This window comes from Rhopilema esculentum, chromosome 10, assembly GCF_057945365.1.
Source record: "Rhopilema esculentum isolate cy_ngs chromosome 10, ASM5794536v1, whole genome shotgun sequence".
Taxonomy (NCBI): domain Eukaryota; kingdom Metazoa; phylum Cnidaria; class Scyphozoa; order Rhizostomeae; family Rhizostomatidae; genus Rhopilema; species Rhopilema esculentum.
The window spans coordinates 6,563,817-6,578,752 of NC_142824.1; the positions used below are offsets into that span (position 1 = coordinate 6,563,817).

The window sequence follows — 14,936 nt, forward strand, 5'->3', positions numbered from 1 at the left end:
AAAGCAACGTTGGACATAAGATATTGGAAGAAATGAAAAATATAAAAACAACGTTAATTGCGGGGTGTTCCAAGTTCTATAAGCAGGCAATATACATGACGTGTAGCGAGAGTATAAAGGCAAATAACACGCCAGCGTCTAGTTCAGAGAACAGCGAATATCGGAAGTAGTTGATATGACGGCAAAGAATGGTCTACTGGCAAGGCACTGTTGTTGATGGTTAGGAGACTCATAGAAGTTTCATGTTTCAAACAGTTTCATTAGTCTACAGATAATTTTAGTATCGATTTCGAGAAATCCTTGCGAGGGACGCCCTTGATAGCATGAACAATGTTTCAAGCCCTCGATAATCCAAGGGGCCACTCAAAAGTTTACGGAAAGGAAGGTAATCCTAAACCTGAATTTGGCGAATGCTCAGGAACAAGGAGAGTTACGTTAACTGGAAAAGACTTGCAGAAGGTAAGGTGGGTCAAATAAAACAAAATGGCAGAGGTTCCGTAATCTGCGGGGGTCACGCATTTCAATACAAAGAATTCGCTAAGTGGACAAAACACTTGGAAATCGAATAGCTGTTAGAGAGAGTGTGTGGACAGGATTAATTTCTATTTGGTGTTCAGGAATTCAAAACTGAAACATAAGATGAGTTTGCAAACAGAAGCAGTAACATGAGATTGATAGAGCCCAATTCATTTTATCTGACAAGGATAATAAAGAAATGCGTCACAAATAATGGAAGGAAATTTTCTGCAATTCTAGAAGGGCATGAGCTGACAAGTCAAAAAACCATCATTAACTTCGCCAGGGTTTTTTGAACAGCTGTAGAGGCTCTGACACGTGAAACAGAACTATACTTCCACATATACTCCAATCGAAGACATTGCGGTTAGAAGAAAATTTCTCATTTTCTATTGTCTAACAAGCACATTAAACAAATGCAGAATTCTATATGTTCAATGTGCTAAAAAAACTCTACATTTTGGAAGATATTGTTGCCACTTGCCAGGAAAAATTCTCTTGGTGATGTCAAATAATATTCTAAAGAAAAGCGAAAATTACAATTGAGAGAAAGAATAAAAAAAAACCTTCACAACTCTGTCCCAGTTCAAAATTACTTGACATACATTGCATAAAAGTACTTCAATCAAGGATAAGGACATCCCAGAACCAAATCAACATTCCAATACCCACTTCGGACACCCTGACAATACCAAACTAGCAAAACACAATACTTTTAACAGTACCAAGTCATTCTCATTCAGTACAAAACAGTCAATCCTTAAACTTAACTCAACCCACTCTTTCCATTACCAAGCGGACTCACTCCTCAGCACAACCCTAACCACACAACTTTCAAACACGGAAGATCCCCCCCTCCCCTTCTGAATAGACGTCTCCTCAAAACAAAAATATTTATAGAAAGAACAGCCAATTACCCAAAACGATGTCTATATCTCTTGGCTGTGTAAGTACGCACAGTAATCATAAAGTCTATTCGTTCACACGAAAGCCGTTGCTGGGAAATTACAGTTCTGTGCGGTCTCTTTGGTGTCATGGTACAAACTTCGTTATATTGTGATATGGTGAGACTTTAAGCTTGGTGACCTGATATAGATCTCATGGATAACAGAATGGCAAGGCGAAACTTGAACAGTGTAAGGAGTTGGTTTTCAAACCAAGTCGTTATATTATCAAACTCAGTCTATCCGGCAACGACCTTAGGAGTTAAAAGGCTAATGGGCCAGCCACAATGAGCTCTCGTTTTCTTTACTTAATTTAAAACACGCCCTTTCCGTCATGTTCATTATTTGATTCACATATAATACGTGCTACAGAACTATTTCAAGATGGATACACGAAGTCAGCTTTCTTGAAATGTATCCATAGGATGATAAGAAGGGGTTTTGCTAACCACGATTGGCCGGGATCAAGCATGATCCTAAATTACTAAACGACATGGCACCAGACAGAGCAAGAGGTACCATGGGCAGCGTTTAACCGGGCCATCATCTTGTCGCTCTGGAGCCAGATTCATACAAAACGGTTTTGCAGAAGAACGTAAGCTGCCCTCAAAGCAGGCTTTTGGTGTATTAGAACGGGGATCTAGCGCGTCAATTTTCGAATCAAGCAAGTGTTTCGATTTAATAACCAAGAATTCGACTTTGCCTTAATGCTACTAAAAGCGGTCAAGGGCAGGAAACACACGGGTGAATTCCGCGTCGAAAGAGCATTGAAGTCCCTAAAATTACATCCACAGAACCGAAGTAGAAGGGCCTGTCGTGAATTTTTGCTTTTACATATTAATTAACTTGAATTCAAACCGAAGCTGCATTTTTCAGAAGTTCCACAGAAATACTCCCGTTATAATCTCATAGAAAACCAAAAAAGGAATAAGGGTGATATGATTTTAAGGAATTTCGCTTGCTTACTTTGATAATCTTTATAAACTAGGAACAGATATTTATGCTTGACATTATTTACTTATAGGAATAACAAATGTTTTGTCAGATTTCAAATACAATTAAAGGAAATTCATGGCTGAAATTTAAATGAAGTTATTGGGCCAGTCTCTTGATACTTGTTTTTTATATCTGTTTCATATCAAGACATACTAACAACTTTTTAGGGAAGATGGAACCCCAAGGCTTGTTCACTTGAGCATCCCAGTTCAAAACATAGCTATGCACAAAAAGATACCAGGACCATGCAAATGCCAAGGGAGAATTTACTTCCAAAAAGGTCAAGCGTGACAATTCTGAAGTAGGCCTAAAAACCGGAGCCATCACGTGTCTTCAAAGATTCAACTGTTGAAGGTTTTCATTTCGACCAATCGGACGAGCATTTCAATACTGTGGAAATATTGAGCGATTGATCGCGTTCGTGTGTCCGTTGACTCGTTGATCTGAAGGGCTCTCTCCAATCCACTGGCTGCTAAATCGACCTCATGGTATACCATAAAGAGGAGATGAAAGTCAAAGAGTAGTACGTTGTCTTCATATTGTATATTTGGCCTGGGTTTTGGCCAATTTGTAAATATAGCTATGCCTGCCTTTGGAAATTACTCTACATATTGTAACAGATTCTTAACCATTTAATATTTTGCGAACAGCAGTTGACAAGCAGTTCACTTGAAGGAAAATTGTTTATTGTGTTTTATTCAAGCTTTGGAGATAATTAAACGTTGAAGATAATTAATTGGAAAAAGTCCTGTTGTTTACATACACAATTTCAAAATCCATCCAATCTGAATTGGATTGAGCTGTATCTAAAGAGATTGTATGAAATTTCTGACAACTAAGAGCAGTTTCGTTATGATTGGTTGCCTATTTATAGACGGGAAGTAAACCAGTTTTTACATCAGATGGTGCTCTTGAGATGTCTCGATTAACAATTTTTACACGTAGACACCCGGTGGGGTTTCTTTTATTGCATTTTACTACATTTTTATTACTGCTAACCTCTCGTTGTTTTCCACAATAAGATAAAAACGGCTGTTTACTCCAAAAACGCAAGATTTCATCTTAAACCCAACCTGCACACGAGGAATTAGAAAAGGAAACCAAGAATAGGTGTCGAAGGGTCCCTGGCTACTTTGGTGTTTACCATCTTCCTGATTTGAAACCAATAACTCTATTTGAGGTTAAAAGTGAATCCATGAATTTAGAAATGTGATTGAATTACAATTGAATTTCAATTCAGCTAAAAAAAATTTATCCGAAGAGCTGCTACAACTAAAGTCTCAAATGTTGGCATCCGATTTTTAGCGACGGTTTAAAAATGCAAATTGGATTTGGTTGCATATGAAGCCAGCATTTCATCTTAAACAGCGTTATGGAAATGCTTTATTCTGCCTCACAATCAGGATAAACTCACTGCCACGCATCCATATACAGCCACAGGTCGGCGTGAAGGGCCCTTTAGGCAACAAATTTACTTTGCTATGTTAGAAACAACCTATTTAAAACAGATTATAGCCCAAAAAACGTTCTTAGGCGTGTCAAAGGTGATTTTTCACTCCCACCGTTCAATAATAAGCGCAGCAAAACGCTATCTCATTTAGAAGCCATAAAGCAATGTTCGCTAATGTTCTGTTCGACAAACTATAATTTTTAACAAGTGCCCAACTGAATTTTGAGTAAAGAGTGGCTCATAAATCGACCAACATCATACCTGCTCTTTTTTGTAAAAGAATACTATCAATTTTGCCCAGTTTCAATATTCTTAAGAAATTTTTACTTTGGGCCTGATTATATTCTCAAAGTATTAATTCTTTTTTAGGATCTTATATGGTTTTAGGGTCACATCGCTTGCCCTGAAATAGAAACCACGCTTTTTGAAAAGACAAGATTTGTCAGTCATGTGAATCTCTATTATGAATATCGCAATAGCGGCAACTGCTTAAATTAAAAGACACAAATATGGGAACTGAGGCTAAGCAATATCCTTACAATATTCTTAAAAATTGGACGATTCTGAACCTAAATATGTTTAATGAGAACATTCAGGTTCAGAATTTCCCTTCCAGTTGCTTTAAATCCTGTTTATAAAAACTTCTTATAAACAGGCTTGAAAGCTACTGGAAAACATGAAGCACGACTCACATTATGTACCGCTTTGACACAAATACAAAAGTTAGCCAAAACCCTAGTTATTGACGTATGACTATGACGTAAATATGCAGTCAAGAAGGGAAATATTAAAAAAAGATTTCTTTCCATTTTTGACATATCAAGTCAAAACATTTACTTTTCCTAGATTTTTTCATCCTATTCCTTGTCTAGAAAAACCTGAAATTTCCAGCGGTTAACGGAGGGGGGCAGACCTAGAGGGAGATGTTTTTATTACAGCGCAGCAAGTTCTCTTGTCCTATACTATCAAGGCTAGAACCATATTTTTCAATATCATCTAGATTTACAAAAATATAAAAAAGCCAAAATGATCAAGTACTCACGTTGAAAGGAACCAAGCAATCGATTGAATACTTCTTTGACAACGTTTGGGGACTGTGTAATGAGCTTTGGTAAAACAGTTATAACTTGCTGCTTGTCAAGTCCATTTAGGACTGGTATCAATAATCGAACGTCTGAGACACGCTTCTGATAAAGTTCTTTAACGCGTTCAACCAGTTCTGGTGTTGGAGGGTCTATAGAAAACAACAATGGGAATTTGCTCAACACAACAGAAAGAAAATTTTGCGATATACAAACTTACATTTTTCTGCCAATAAAGTGCTGAACTGCTGAACAAGTTGGTATTGATTCAAAGCTAAAGTACAGGTGCTTTTTAAACGAATGCTTTGAAATGTTTCGCTAGCATGATGGCAGGGAAAAAATGTTATATATACCTAATTCAAAAAAATATCTTACTTTTATCTGTTATGATGTGCAAAATTTTTGTGACAAGTGTTTCTGCTCCTGGGGGACAGTTTTCGACAAGTTTAAGTAATTCAGGAGAGTTCATCCCGATTGCTCGCACCTGAAAGGTAAATGAAAGTTTCCAAACAATGATTCTACAACATAATTTTTAATACAACATGAAGTCACTACAGCTCTATTGGAAGACGATAGCATACTTAATAAAAAGGCAGAACTATAGATGACAAAAAATATAAGCGTCCAATGTATTGAGGCGATAGATTGGTTGACCCATTGCTTGACTGCAAGAGTAGACATCAATTTTTTTGCTGGGACCGCAGTTGGAACCGCAGTGAAGATAACAAATATCTTCTGCACCGCAAGCTAGCAGTACAGACATCTGCCATCTATAAGTTGTGCCTATTAAGTATTTGACTACTTTAGACAATAGGCTTTTCTTTCGATTATTACAAAGATTATTCTGCAGTAAGTTGTTGCCACTATGTAGTATGCTGCAACCAAATTGATAATTTTCATTGCGTTTCCCACTGATTCCATACTTAACCACAGAAATTTTTCAAACATTATACGTTACACCTCACACCGATTCACGGCATTTATATATTTTTCTTTTTCTCATATCCTTCTTGTTTTTGATGATTCTTTCTTTCTATATCTTTCTGGATAAATTCTGCTGCTTTATTTTTCTTCTGGGACCCAAAATATTTTTTCTGGGACCAATGGTCGGATACTTTTCCACCTCTCGTTGATGATGATAAATTGTTTTATGGGGATGACTGACAGGTGAGATTGATCGTTGATAATAATAAGAAATTTTTATAATGATTGTTGATCATGATGACTGATGAAGATGGTGGCAATACAACAAAGAAAGTTCTGTATAAACTATAAAGTGCTTAAATCAACCCTTGAAAAATTTACCGGGTGCTCGAGATGCCTTGAAATCGTTCGCTTTATCAGAGGCGAGGCCTCAGTATAAACAGCGGCAAGACTAAAAGAGAAACAACATTTTTTAGCAACGCGGCAGATAAGTTTTAGCAATAAGTTCTCCTTTAGCATGAATCAAGAACGACAACGAGTAAAGTGGCCGAAAAGACACGGTGCTCTGCATTATGAAAGACCTTCTTAGTTACTTGTGACAGCACCTTCATTTCTACTGGGCAATGATTACACGTTTTTTCCACAATTATTGACAAGGCAAAAAAATCTTGACAAATAATTTAGCCTGTATACAAAAATATAGTTTTTTGGGCAAATCCAACGCGAGTTTCGCTCCACAATCACGAATAAAACGAGGAGATTAGCAGAAGTTCAGATCCTGTAACGCAACACAGACTATTTAGCCGTTAGGTGAAGTTGATGGGATAAAAAAGATTAGAACCAAAGCAATCTGCATAGTATTAAGGAAACTTCAAATAGACAGACAAAGAACCGCGAGAACCAATAACAGTGTCATCCGGATTTGCATCGGAAATAGAGACAGACGGCTATTTAGTTCATACATAGATGGAAAATTAAAATGGTCAAGGGAGGAGTACAAAAATAAAACGAAACATTATGTACGTACTTATGAAAAAGTTTATGATTTGTTGGCAAAAGTGCCAGGTACAGGTATAGGCATGCTTTGATTGCATCGTCAGTCCATTCGCCAGGTGCTACTTCTAAAAAAGAAAGATTGACATCACTTTTAGAGCATTTGTCGATCAAGAGGGAAAACTTAAATCAGTACAACGGATTTTTTCACTAGACATTGCCGTTTCATATCCTTTGAGAAAGTGTTGCTACATGGCAAACTATAAGAGAATAGAGAGTCTCTGGACAGAGTCAAAGCTGTGGTCAGTTTCTATGAGACTGAAAGATATGATTGCTCATGGGCAGGCATTAGGCAGTTTGAAACAGCGCCGATCACACAACGAAAAATGTTAGAACTTAAGCACCCACATACTGTCGTACTCCATTTTACAATCTCTTTTACCATGACAAGTAATAGTGTTTTTGTTTTAAAGGCAGTTATTGACAGTCATCGCCGACTAGGCTCACCAAAATGCTTGTTTTAGACACTGATCTATAAAAAAGACTGGATCGAGCTTCCTATTGTTTTGAAATACCAAAGTTTGAAGCCCGTTCAATTTCAAAAGGAAGAGGGCCCCAAACAATAGCGAGAAGCCATTACTCAAAACCAATACTTCGACGATATGGATACGCGAGAGCTGCAATGCTGTGTGTATGATTGCTGAAAAAGAACAAGGCCAGAGCAGCTGAAAACATTGCAAGGGGTGACAGAGAAGGCCTTCTCCTCGCATGGGCTGTTCTGGGGCCCTCTTCTCGGATGGCGACACTCTGGTCACATTAGAAGCTCGATCCAGTCTTTTTAATAGATCAGTGGTTTTAGATAAGAACCTATAGTTGGAGCCTGTTACCCTGTGATTACCATATGCATCCTTAAGACAAGATCTAAGTAGAGTATGAAATTAGATTTTTTGCAGGTCTAACTGGATGAGATGCAATGGGCTGAGAATGCAGTGAGATAGTGGCAGATGATTTCAAAAGTTATCTTTTAAGTCCTGCAATGCTAGAAGGTTGTTATGCTTTCCTCTGGACAAGTGTGAAAATCCTTTTGAAAGAGTTTCTTTTGGATATGTTATTAAATTTGGAATATAGTGAAAAATGATTCCAAAGAAAGTTTTTCGGAGAATAAGAGCTATTGGGTAAAGCAACGTAAGAAAAATTTCCGAGAATTACACCTGTTCAACCTTGAAAACGAATCTTATAGAATGAAAACCAAAATGAAGATGATAGGGATGTACTTTCGTTATTTTTGCCAAGTAACTTTAAACGTCATAACAGATAGTTGCTATAGACAAAAAGGATTTCTTGGCATAAAAAGTACTGTAAAAATCGCAAGCTGAAGAAAATATATCAAAACTAGATAGCGAACAAACATAACAAAGATTGAAAAAATAATGATTACCGAAAGATGCAGTAGATTGTTCTTGTGGAGGAGGGTTGTCTCTTAGCAACTGCTGAAGGCTATGTAAAGCAAATTTCTGCCAAAAAGAAAAGAGAATGCAACTAAGTATAAGATCATGCTAAAACATGGTTTATTGCTCTAAATCTCAATATGTTCGTCGGGTTTCAAAAAGCCTTTTGCTTCCGAAAGGGATTTCTACCTAATTTCTAATAAAAATAAAGTTCAAAGCAATCTCCCTCGATTAAGCGCTCTTTCGAAAAAATATCCAGCCAAAAAGTACGAAAAGCAATTCAGCATACGAGGGCATAGTCATGAAAAAACGGATAAAGTATTCGGGTCTACTTAGATAGAAAATCACGATTCCTTGTTGATCGAAAAAACAGTAAGCAATAAATCACAGTTTCCTAAGCAAAAACAAAGATCAACAAACTGCTCTAATATGATTCGAGGGCACAAGCCATTTGACGAACAATAGCACTAAAGTGTTGTGAAAACAGAGAGAAGTTACTAGAGACTTTTACCTCAATCATTTCACTTAGGCCTTGCTTGCTATGCAGTTTCTTTGCAGAGTGTATGGCTTGAACACGAACCTGACAAAGATTAGAAAATATTCAATAAGTTAACATTTGGTTAAAGTTACAAACTTTTAAGCTATGAATAAAATTAGCATTGAGTTGTGAATAAAAAGCACAACCGTTCAGGAAAGTTTGGGAGTGAATAAAAAAGAACAGAGTTGACTTCTTCTACAGTTTTTTTCAAGTTAAAACTATCTTTCTGAGACTTCCTTGGTACTACAAATACTTTCGCACCACTGCAGAAATGTCTAAATTCGAGATCGGCTTCCATAAATAGTTTTAATCGCCTTTCCTTTGGTGTTCTTTGGCTAAAGTCTCACAATATCAATATTATACACTTTCGTGCAAAATATTTTTACAGTTTTTCTTTGCATTAAAACCATTCACTTGCAAAATTTCTGATAATACCCAAAAGGATGAAACCTTAGTGGCTACGATGGCGAAGTATAAGATAGAAGATGGTTTGAACTTTTAAAAACTCGAAGGAGCGCTTCAAGCCAATAGTTCTAAATTTGCTTTCTACATTACGAACATAAATGCTTTGAAAAAGCATAGTTCAAAATAATTTCGATGAAATAAACTTTTAGGCTAATGAAATTCAGTGGGATTCATAAACATACAAACTTACAGTTAGAGGATAATAAAGAATTTAAACTGCCAGGAAGCAGAACAAAGCGACTTTGCCGCATAATACTTTAGATGGAGACACCTATGCGCAACTCTTTAATAAACCATTTGACCAAATTACTAGCGGAAATCTACTTCTACAAATAAATCCGAGAAATGTAGAGGATTTTAGCGACGTTATCAGGTGATTAAGGCAAAATAACAACCAGTACGGCAAAGGAAAGGCTTCAAGGTGCTAAAACTCTAGTAAGGCTGGACAGAAAAAGCTATTGAGCGAGACGCATTCCTAAACAAATTGTCAAGTTTTGCAAAAATTTAAATAAACGAACCTGTTCCTTCCCACGTGTTGTTAGTTCTAGCAGGAGCTGCATCCATGTGCTCTTCTTAGCAGGGCACTTTGTGATCAGTTCACGCAGAGTTGCAAACCCAACTAAATACTTCGCCTGTAATAACATTAAATGATAAAAAACTGTTGTAGTGTCTAAAAAAAAGGGACTTTGCTCAAAGATCTAAAACAAACCATTCTGGGATGAACTCGAAACAAAAAAACTTATTCATAAATTTCAGTGTCATTATATACTAAATAAATCTTAAGTCTTTAAAAATAATTTCAGGTTGATTTTCAGGAAGTAAGCTTTCAGAATCCTTTCTAAGCTAACAAATTCAACAAGCCAAACTAATAAAAAACATTTTCATTGCTCTACAACAACTTCTTCAACCATCTTCAAATAACCATCTTCTGATCTAAAAATTCACAGCATTGCCTGATAATTAAAAGAACCTTTTTAATATTTTATTTAATTTATTAGTATAATGATTAACCATGAATAAAAACTTAAAAATGTGCTATTTTATAAAAAGATTAAGAAAGATATTCAAAACCGCCATAAATCTAACAAAGCACGTTATAAATGCTAACTATTCGACAACAAAAAGTCTGCATGTGGTGCACTTTCTTCAATGACGTCATAGCAAATCTTGCCTTGAGCCATTCTCACAAACTTCATCGACGTAACAATAAAACTTCATTGTTACCAATCCCTAGGCTAGACAGAGCAATATAAACTCCGGAAATCTACTGCTTTTTGCAAAGTATCACATTTCGCCAGGATTTTTTCAGCTTTGATATTCAATCGAATCTTAGACATAAGCCAGATATTACTCACATCATCTTCACAGTAGCGTTTGACAAAGTCAACAACACTGTCTGATAAGGCTGGTGCCTCCAGAATGAATCTTGTGAAAAGTCTAAAGGAGAATGATATTTAATATATACTAAGTAATAAAATAAATTTACAATAAAATTTGATTAAAAAAGTCTGATTATGATCATAATGTTTTTATGCTTTGGTTATCTTCATTATTCATTTATTTTTTAATTGCTTGTGGTTTTTTTGCGCTTGATTGATCAAAACCTAGATTCTTTGAATACTAATCGTTACATTTGTTATCATATCTAGTTCACCTGACTATTCTATGGTTATTCGAAAAGAGTTTTCTCTGAAATCCCCCGTCTCACCCAAAACATTTCTGTTTTTGCATTTGAATAGTTAACGTTCTACAATTCAGGAAATTGCAGCTTGGAAAAACAAGTAAAAAATCATTAAAACAAACAGACGTACTTGTCTCGGGGGTCCAAACATTTTTGCAATTCCACGAGTAGGTCAGTCAAAATTTTGCTATACTTTGAATCTCTCCTCGTTGCACTCTTTGGTGCTTTCGATTCTTCGATTATAAATTGTTGATACAACCAGGTCATCGCTAGGTCATATCTACTCCTAAAGTCCTTCATGATAAAGGAGTGCAATGCTAGAAAAAACAAAGAAAAAGTAAAGAATGGGTATGGAGAAGAGCAAGCCTTGTTTTAATGAAATTTTATCACTCCACAACTGTTTTTGAAAATTCAAAAATGAAATGAGGCTGTACTTGAATGAGGCCATGGGATGTATCATTGTTTGTATTTCTAGCTATAGTCCATGATATGCAAGTTTCTTAATAATGGTGTTACAGCTGATTTGACACTGCAAAATGTTTAGCTTATCATTGCACAATTTGGATTCATCACTGCAAAAACCAGTTATCATTGAGACTGAGAATACAGCCTGGCGAAGGGTAAGTAAAAGGGACTATGGCAAAAAAACTTTTTAGACCAATTCAAAAACATGACTATATACAGGCTAGGCTTAGATTGCAGTAAGATCCCTCCTTTAGGAATTCAACGTTGATATTCCTGCTACTAAAGGGCATGCACCCAGGTTCAGAACTCTTATGAGATACTCATTCTATCTGAAATAACCTGAAATAACAGGAGCTTTCTTAACGGCTTGCTGGTTCTAAGAGAGGAATTAAAAAGTTGGCCCAGGGTGTCATTACATGAGACCTCCGCCCCACGTCACTGTTTTCTTTAATCGACGTTATCTCTTTATGTAAACTTAAGTGTTCTCATAATTTTATTAGTAAATCGGATTTGCTCGATTTCTAGACTAATGCTAGCCATAATTAAAAGTGAAAACTCAAGTTAATCCGATATTTAGCAGCCCAAAAACAAAGATACAAATCTAGATTGACTGCCAAAAATTCAATATCGTATGTTAATAATGACAATTAAAGGAAAAATGCGAAGGCCGTCTCTACATAATAATCCTGTTTGGTTGTAATCCCTTCTCCAAATATATCAACAATAGAGAATAGTACAAAACACCAAAGGAAGTGCCTGGGTAATTATTTTTGAGTGCTTAAGTAATAATTATTCACCTTTTGCCAGGTCCCCTCCGAATTGCAAAACCAAATTAACTATAATCTTGTTGCGTTCCTAAGAAACGAAAACAAACAAGACTGCGATATGACTGGATATTGACAACATTACTCCATTGAAAGTAATGGTAAAAAACAGGCTCAGTTGCATCAAATATCGATTGACGTAAATCATAGAAAGGAGTTTTTGGAGAAAATCAAAAGATTTTGAATTTCTGAGTTAGTTTATAAAGACACTCGAATAACAAAATCCTTGAATAACAATAAAGTTTTTTAGTGACATCCCCTTTTTTAAGTTTCAGTAATAAAATAGCTATCGCCTTTAATTTTAGCTTTGTTTCTATTTGGGTTTTTAATCAACTAGCAAGGATGTGGCCTAGCCACATAAAAAATTGAACAATTATTGTCTGAAAAATAATGCCACCCGCCTGCTCCATCAAGCAATCAGTCACTTACGAGATAAGACATTCCCCACCGTTAGTTTACTATCTCAAGAGATTGCATGATTTTTTGATACAGAAAGGCACCAAAGCTTATAAATAACATTTCCCAACAAAGTAATATATAAATTTATATCTAAAATAATAGTTATAATTCCTAAAATTGACATAACACTTCAATGTTTAGAGCTTTAGGTTTCTACAGCCAAAATGGCTAAACAACCTACCAACTTAGCACCCCCTTTTACTGCAGCTTCTAAAACGAAAAAAACCAATATGTTTTTAAGAAATTGCGGTAGCCTGACGCGGTGAAGGATAATGTGATGCCAGGACGAAATCCGAAACAAAACATCAAATATAATATGGTATGGAAAAACAATTTTTGTTATTATTTTCATCATTTTTATCGTCAAGCATGCAGGCCGATATTTACAATAAATTGCTGTCTGACGTGGTACAAAGGCAAATATTTTTAAGATTTGATTGTTTACAGTATTCGGGCATCGAGTTATAATAAAGGTGCCTATGAAATGCACCTCGCAGAGGCAATATCACGACGTGCTTGTTATTAAAATGCGAGCTAGCAAAATCCTGACTTGGGAAATTAGTGTGTCACCTTAAAAGTTTGTAGAAAAGTAACCTTTGGAGTGTAGCTTCACTATTCAATGTTGGCTAACACCCGCAGAGTAAACATTTTTTACATGGCAAATTGTCAAGCAAACCAAATTGATAAAGATATTATCATGGGCCCCTGAAGTGATAAATACACATTTATTCACTCCAGATATGTCATATTGCTATTCAGATCGATTTGATTGGATTGGTGGATATCCTTAAGAATAAAATTCTAAATGAAATACAGTCTTGAAGAGTACTGTACACTATTGCAGCATTTAATATGTATCTCCAGTCTACTTATGTTTTGGACATGTCTGACATGGCATACCTTTTTATGGAACGTTATGCATAGTAGAAACAACATGTAAGTGAACGTTAGGAGATACAATAGTCATAATTAATTGACATCATGCTTCAGTTGTTATGTGCATCAGTTGTCCTATTTAAGGACTTAAGGTTCAATAGGAGTAGCATATGATTGCAAAAAGCCTAGACTGAAACTTCTTAGAATATGAAACTTCCGAATGATGATCATATTTACTGACCCATTTCATAGATATGTCCTTGACCTTTACGTCACAATTTATCTATAGATCTGTAATAAATTCAACAAGATTGGGCAATAAAAAATATTTTTGATAATTACGTTCAGCATTGAGTATCCTGTCAAACGCTTGATTAACCATCTTCATTCTCTCGTCAACATTAAGAGCACGACAAACATCTTGTAACTTAAACTGCTTTATCTTTCTGAGCCTCTGCAAAGTAAAAAAATCTCGAGTTCTTCAACATCAGATCTCGCCTCTTGATATCTTTAACGTTGGTACAATCTATTAATAGGACAAAACCCTCCACGTATGTATACTGAAATAACTATTTCTTAACGGAATCACAAATTTTCCATCAAGGTGACGTTAGAAAGTTTGAAAAATCTACTTATATCATGAAAGCTAAAGAGTCCAAAAATAATTCTGATCCTTGTAGATCTTTCATTAGAAATACTTATCAGATTTATTAAATTCTTAGAGAAATGGATTCGAGTTTTTTAGGGGCAGATAACATTGAAGAAAGAGTATGAGATACTTAATCTACTTGATACAATACGATTATTTATAGGCTTCTGAAGAATAAAACAAAATATTTATTGAATGCACACGTACTGGGTGGAGAGCTTCTTGTGCTTTTGTTTCGCCCTAAAGATGATAAGCATAATTATTTTGAAGTCAAGACAAGAAACGAAAAGTTTTTAATAAGAGCAGCTGCTATTAGCAAAATATCAGAAGAGAAATGTTGGAAAAACTACTGAAATATTAAATTTAACATTCTGGATAATTAAAATTTATAAAAGGAAAAGGATAACAATTTGGCGAAATTTGCATAATGTTTACGTCGACATCCAAGCAGTGAAGTGTATTACTTAAAATATAAAACGATATTTCAGGATATGAAAAAATGCTTCAAATAAAAAATATTTGTTCATCTTATGAAGACTAAACATTAGCTGAGGAGAGCAGGCAAATGTCCTATAAAGAAACCTTGTATCAACGAAAGCATTGTGGGCAACTAAGCCATTAATAGC

The 14,936-nt window shown here is 35.6% G+C and overlaps 1 protein-coding gene across 3 annotated transcripts in view; it reads right to left on the reverse strand.

Moving 5' to 3' along the window:
* LOC135691052 (symplekin) overlaps positions 1-14,936 on the reverse strand; it is a 41,871-nt gene that overhangs the window by 15,312 nt on the left and 11,623 nt on the right. For all 3 annotated transcript variants that reach the window (XM_089110955.1, XM_089110954.1, XM_065208798.2), the window contains exons 21-33: positions 14,518-14,550; positions 14,004-14,115; positions 12,967-12,995; positions 12,300-12,357; positions 11,168-11,354; positions 10,712-10,793; positions 9,875-9,988; positions 8,865-8,933; positions 8,344-8,419; positions 6,940-7,033; positions 6,294-6,363; positions 5,364-5,472; positions 4,949-5,140 (exon numbers count right to left, since the gene is read on the reverse strand). In XM_089110955.1, the coding sequence (XP_088967081.1) occupies positions 4,949-5,140; positions 5,364-5,472; positions 6,294-6,363; positions 6,940-7,033; positions 8,344-8,419; positions 8,865-8,933; positions 9,875-9,988; positions 10,712-10,793; positions 11,168-11,354; positions 12,300-12,357; positions 12,967-12,995; positions 14,004-14,115; positions 14,518-14,550 (1,225 nt within the window). The remainder of the gene's footprint in view (positions 1-4,948; positions 5,141-5,363; positions 5,473-6,293; positions 6,364-6,939; positions 7,034-8,343; positions 8,420-8,864; positions 8,934-9,874; positions 9,989-10,711; positions 10,794-11,167; positions 11,355-12,299; positions 12,358-12,966; positions 12,996-14,003; positions 14,116-14,517; positions 14,551-14,936) is intronic.